Source organism: Corvus brachyrhynchos, unplaced genomic scaffold (genome assembly GCF_000691975.1).
Source record: "Corvus brachyrhynchos isolate BGI_N302 unplaced genomic scaffold, ASM69197v1 scaffold212, whole genome shotgun sequence".
In the NCBI taxonomy this organism is placed as follows: domain Eukaryota; kingdom Metazoa; phylum Chordata; class Aves; order Passeriformes; family Corvidae; genus Corvus; species Corvus brachyrhynchos.
Window position 1 is genome coordinate 124453 of NW_008236768.1, and position 6203 is coordinate 130655.

The window sequence follows — 6203 nt, forward strand, 5'->3', positions numbered from 1 at the left end:
GTGTGCTCGGGGGTGGGGGTGTGCCCGCGGAGTCTGGGGCTCCGAGAGGCCCCCCCCGTTAAATTCCCTCGTTTTTTCCCACCGCGGAGCCGAGCCGGGGGTTCGGGACGGATCCCCGCGTTCATTCCCGGCTCGTTTTCCCGCAGGGAAGCCGGGCTGGTGGTTCGGGATGGCTCCTCTGTTACTTTTCCCACAGGGAAGCAGAGAGGGTGGTTCGGGAAGGCTCCACTGTTGATTTTTCTTCCTCTTTTCCCACAGGAAATCCAACTGTTTATTCCCTCACTCTTTTCTCGCAGGAAAGCTGAGCTGGTGGTTCGTGGAGACCCCGCTGTTGATTTTTTCCCCTTTTTCCCATAGGAAAGCTAAGTTTGGGATGGTCCCCATGCTAATTCCTCCCCTTTTTCCACAGCGAATGCAAGCCTTGATTTAGGATGGTTGTCTCCATTAATTTTTCCTCTTTTCCCACAGGAACGTGAAATTCGGAACGGTCCCCGCATTAATTCCTCCTCTTTTCCCACAGGGAATGTGACCCTTGGTCCAGGATGATCCCACATTAATTGCCCCCTTTTCCCGCAGGGAAAACCAGCCTTGGTTTGGGATGATCTCCCCATTAATTCCTTTATTTTCCCACATGGAAGCTGAATTTGGGACGGTCCCTGCATTAATCCTGCCTTTTTCCCCTCAGGGAATGTGACCCTTGATTCGGGGTGATCCCACATTCATCCCCCTCACTTTTTCCCCAGGGAATGTGAATCATGGTTCGGGATGATCCCATGTGAACCCTGCCCTTTTCCCACAGGGAATGCGACCCTTGGTTCGGGATGGCTCCTGTTAAATCCCGCCTTCTTACCTCAGGGAATGCGACCCTTGATTTGGGATGATCCCTGTTAAATCCCGCCTTTTTACCTCAGGGAATTCGACCCTTGATTTGGGATGATCCCTATTCTTTCCCCCCCTTTTCCCACAGGGAAGGTGAACCCTGGTCTGGGATGATCCCTGTTAAATCCTGCCTTTTTACCTCAGGGAATTCAACCCTTGATTTGGGATGGTCCCTTTTAAATCCCGCCTTTTTACCTCAGGGAATGCGACCCTTGATTCGGGATGGTCCCTTTTAAATCCCGCCTTTTTACCTCAGGGAATGCGACCCTTGATTCGGGATGGTCCCTTTTAAATCCCGCCTTTTTACCTCAGGGAATGCGACCCTTGATTCGGGATGGTCCCTTTTAAATCCCGCCTTTTTACCTCAGGGAATGCGACCCTTGATTCGGGATGGTCCCTTTTAAATCCCGCCTTTTTACCTCAGGGAATTCGACCCTTGATTTGGGATGATCCCTATTCTTTCCCCCCCTTTTCCCACAGGGAAGGTGAACCCTGGTCTGGGATGATCCCTGTTAAATCCTGCCTTTTTACCTCAGGGAATGCGACCCTTGATTCGGGATGGTCCCTTTTAAATCCCGCCTTTTTACCTCAGGGAATGTGACCCTTGATTCGGGATGGTCCCTTTTAAATCCCGCCTTTTTACCTCAGGGAATGCAACCCCTGATTTGGGATGGTCCCTGTTCATTCCCTGCCTTTTCCCACAGGGAAGGCAAGCCCTGGTCTGGGATGGTCCCTGTTAAATCCCGCCTTTTTCCCCTCAGGGAAGGCGAGCCCTGCTCTGGGATGGTCCCTGTTAAATCCCGCCTTTTACCTCAGGGAATTCGACCCTTGATTTGGGATGATCCCTGTTAAATCCCACCTTTTTCCCCTCAGGGAATGTGACCCTTGATTCTGGATGATCCCTGTTCATTCCCTGCCTTTCCCCACAGGGAAGGCGAGCCCTGGTCTGGGATGGTCCTGTTAAATCCCGGGAATGCGACCCTTGATTCAGGATGATCCCTGTTAAATCCCGCCTTTTTACCTCAGGGAGTGCAACCCCTGATTTGGGATAGTCCCTGTTCATTCCCTGCCTTTTTCCCCTCAGGAAATGCGACCCTCGGTTCTGGATAATTCCCGTGTTAATTCCCACCCTTTTCCCTCAGGGAAGGCGAGCCGGTGGTTCGGGGTGTCCCAATCCAAGTCGGCCAAGACGAGTGTGAATATCCTGCAGCAGGAGGAGCTGATCGCCCAGAAAAAACGGGAAATCGAGGCCCGGCTGGAGCAGCAGGCGCGGCAGAATTCCCTCAGCATCCCGCAGCTCCCGCTGCTCGGAGAGTACGGCTGGAATTCCGCAGAATCCCGGGGGATTGGCTGCCGGCAAATGGGAGTGGTTGGGAAGGGGAGTTGAGGGAGGAAAATCTGGGTTTTGGTGGATTAGGGAGGGAAAATCCTGGATTTGGTGGAGCTGAGGGAGGAAAATCCCAATTTTAATGGAGCAGGAACCAGGTGGGGAGTATGGATAAATCCCTGAGCAGGAACGAGATTTGGGGTTCTTTTGGGAATTCAGTGGTAGGTGAGAAAAATGACCAATTCCTGGGGTTTTTACTGCCCCAAATCCCACGTGGGAAGGGCTGGGAAGCTCCCAAATTCCAGCTCCTGTTTTCCTGTCCCCGCTCAGCGACGACGGCTCTGAAAGCGAGGCCTCTGTGTCCAACAAGTTCGTGAACGACGGGAGCTTCCTGCAGCAATTCCTGAAGCTCCAGAGGGAAAAATCCAGTGCTGGTAGGTCCTTCCTGGCCCCAGGAGGGCTCCACATCCCTGCTGCTCCCTGAAAATATTCCATGAGCTCTTCCAGAGGAGTTTAGGAGGAATTTATACCTCAAAAATGTTTTTTCCCCTTAAAATTGGGAGGTTTTTTCCCCTGAAAATTGGGAGGTTTTCCCCCTTAAGATTGGGGTTAAATCCTTAAAAATCTTAAATTAAAGGGATCCCAGGAATAATTTCCCCTTCATTCTCCCCTCAGAAACTGCCCCAAATCCCTCCAACAACTCTGGAAATGTCGCAGCTCCAAACTCCAGGAAAATGCAGCCAGGACAGGCCCAGAGCCTTTCCCACACCAAACCTGGGATTCCTAGGAACTCTTTTCCCCTTCCTTCACCCCTCAGAAACTGCCCCAAATCCCTCCAACAATTCCAGGGACGCCCCAGCCCAAACCCAGAATTCCCAGGAACAATTTTCCCTTCATTCTCCCCTCAGAAACTGCCCCAAATCCCTCCAACAACTCTGGAAATGTCGCAGCTCCAAACTCCAGGAGAATGCAGCCGGGGCAGGCCGAGAGCCTTTCCCACACCAAACCTGGGATTCCCAGGAATAATTTCCCTTCCTTCTCTCCTCAGAAACTGCCCCGAATCCCCCCAACAACTCTGGGAATGCCCCAGCTCCAAGCTCCGGGAAGAAGCCGGCGCTGCTGGGGAAGCGGCCGGGGCAGGCCCTGAGCCGGATGCTCCAGGCCCGGAGCCTCTCCCATCCCAAACCCAGCCCCGTCCTGAGCCGCCTCAGCGTCTTCCAGGGCCCAGATGAGGATGAGGAGGAGGATTACGAGCAGTGGTTGGAAATCAAAGGTCAGTGGCAGCTCTGGGGCTGGAGCTGGGAATGCTCATCCCGGGATAGGTGTTCAGTGGGGACAGGATTCCCTCAGTCCCAGTGGGGAATGGGGTGGGTTTTATCCCGGGATAGGGATCAGAGAGGGCCAGGATTCCCTCCTGGGATAGGGATCAGTTTGGGACCGGATTCCCTCAGTTCCAGTAGGAAATGGGGTGGGTTTTATCCCGGGATAGGGTTTCAGTGGGGACAGGATTCCCTCAGTCTCAGTGGGAAATGGGGTGGGTTTTATCCTGGGATAGGGATCAGTTTGGGACAGGATTCCCTCAGTCTCAGTGGGGAATGGGGTGGGTTTTATCCTAGGATAGGGATCGATTTGGGACAGGATTCCCTCAGTTCCAGTAGGAAATGGGGTGGGTTTTATCCTAGGATAGGGATCGATTTGGGACAGGATTCCCTCAGTTCCAGTAGGAAATGGGGTGGGTTTTATCCTAGGATAGGGATCGATTTGGGACAGGATTCCCTCAGTTCCAGTAGGAAATGGGGTGGGTTTTATCCTAGGATAGGGATCGATTTGGGACAGGATTCCCTCAGTTCCAGTAGGAAATGGGGTGGGTTTTATCCTAGGATAGGGATCGATTTGGGACAGGATTCCCTCAGTTCCAGTAGGAAATGGGGTGGGTTTTATCCTAGGATAGGGATCGATTTGGGACAGGATTCCCTCAGTTCCAGTAGGAAATGGGGTGGGTTTTATCCTAGGATAGGGATCGATTTGGGACAGGATTCCCTCAGTTCCAGTAGGAAATGGGGTGGGTTTTATCCTAGGATAGGGATCGATTTGGGACAGGATTCCCTCAGTTCCAGTAGGAAGGGGCTGGAGCTGGGAATGCTCATCCCGGGATAGGTGTTCAGTGGGGACAGGATTCCCTCAGTCCCAGTGGGGAATGGGGTGGGTTTTATCCCGGGATAGGGATCAGAGAGGGCCAGGATTCCCTCCTGGGATAGGGATCAGTTTGGGACCGGATTCCCTCAGTTCCAGTAGGAAATGGGGTGGGTTTTATCCCGGGATAGGGTTTCAGTGGGGACAGGATTCCCTCAGTCTCAGTGGGAAATGGGGTGGGTTTTATCCTGGGATAGGGATCAGTTTGGGACAGGATTCCCTCAGTCTCAGTGGGGAATGGGGTGGGTTTTATCCTAGGATAGGGATCAGTTTGGGACAGGATTCCCTCAGTCTCAGTGGGGAATGGGGTGGGTTTTATCCTAGGATAGGGATCGATTTGGGACAGGATTCCCTCAGTTCCAGTGGGAAATGGGGTGGGTTTTATCCTAGGATAGGGATCGATTTGGGACAGGATTCCCTCAGTTCCAGTAGGAAATGGGGTGGGTTTTATCCTAGGATAGGGATCGATTTGGGACAGGATTCCCTCAGTTCCAGTAGGAAATGGGGTGGGTTTTATCCTAGGATAGGGATCAGAGAGGGCCAGGATTCCCTCCTGGGATAGGGATCAGTTTGGGACAGGATTCCCTCAGTTGCAGTGGGGGATAGGGTGGGTTTTATCCTGGGATAGGGATTCAGTGTGGGACAAGATTCCCTCAGCCCATTGGAAAGTTGGGTAGTTTATGTCTGTTTTCCATAAATTTATATTCCCAGCACAGTTTTGGGGCAGATTTCTCCTTTATGGAGTGGAAATTCCAGCAGTTAATGCTGGTGGGCTCTTCCAAATCCAACCAAAATCTGAGGGATGAAATTCCCAGTATTTCAGATCTGAGATTCCTGGTATTTTGGATATTCCTGACCTTCCTTAAGTTCAATATTTAAATATTACTGCCCTCAGCCTGGAAGGATTTATCTTCTCCAAATTATCCGAGTGCTTGGCCAGCCAAAAACTTGGGAAAATAACGGATAAAAAGGAAAATGTTGTGTTCCTAATGGATTTGGTGGGTGGCAAATCCTAAAAATTCCTCTTTGCACCTTTGGAATGTCGTGCCAAGTGCTGGGCTCTCCAGGAAATCCTGATGCTTGTTCTTCAAATGGGATTTTAGGGGGTTTAAGTGGTGGAAAACAAGGAATTCGTTTGGGAATGCACAGGGAAAATGGTGTGTGTTAATCAATAAAATAAATGACACGTCCAGCACAGAATTGGGACCAGGAAAAATCCGAATTCCAGTTTAAAAAATCTCACCTGTGGGTCCTGACTGCCTGGAAAAACAAGGATATGGCAGGAATTATGCCAGGTTTTATTGGGATAACCCAGGCCAGGAAGGCCCAAGGCAGATTTGCCTCAGAATGGGAATTTCACGGGAGTGTTTTAATGGAGGATAAAAGGAGCTCAGCGAGTCACACTTGGCTTTGTGGCATCCTTTAGTCCATTAGCCCTTCCCAAAATCCCATGAAACCATTTCTGCTGGGATTTGTACCAGCATAATCCTGGGAATTCTGAATTTGAGCGTGAAATGCACTCGGAAAAACGCAGAGAGAGCTGAGGTGGGTTATCCTTAATTTAAGGATTTTGGGGCCGATCCCATTGGATCAGCGTGGGTGGCTCTGCCCTTTGCTTCCCACAATTCCCGAAATCCCTGGGTTTCCTTCCCGCTCCGTGATCCCTGTGGGAATCCTGCACTCCTTCCTCGGCACAGAAGCCAATAATCCAGGTTTTCTTGGAGCACACCATGCGGAATGTGCTGGGAATGAGCTGGGAATGGCTCAGGAGCTGGAATCTGGAATCCCTGGTGGTGATTAAAAC

The 6203-nt window shown here is 51.4% G+C and overlaps 2 protein-coding genes across 2 annotated transcripts in view; one reads left to right on the top strand and one right to left on the bottom strand.

Moving 5' to 3' along the window:
* MAU2 (MAU2 sister chromatid cohesion factor) overlaps positions 1-384 on the bottom strand; it is a 16387-nt gene extending 16003 nt beyond the window's left edge. Inside the window, exon 1 of the mRNA XM_017727502.1 lies at positions 284-384. Within this exon, the coding sequence (XP_017582991.1) occupies positions 284-384 (101 nt within the window). The remainder of the gene's footprint in view (positions 1-283) is intronic.
* A 1567-nt stretch (positions 385-1951) lies between these two features.
* The window catches only part of SUGP1 (SURP and G-patch domain containing 1), a 24563-nt gene continuing 20311 nt past the window's right edge, over positions 1952-6203 (top strand). The window contains exons 1-3 of the mRNA XM_017727504.1: positions 1952-2193; positions 2537-2640; positions 3255-3479. Coding sequence (XP_017582993.1) covers positions 1967-2193; positions 2537-2640; positions 3255-3479 — 556 coding nt within the window. The 5' untranslated portion in view covers positions 1952-1966. The remainder of the gene's footprint in view (positions 2194-2536; positions 2641-3254; positions 3480-6203) is intronic.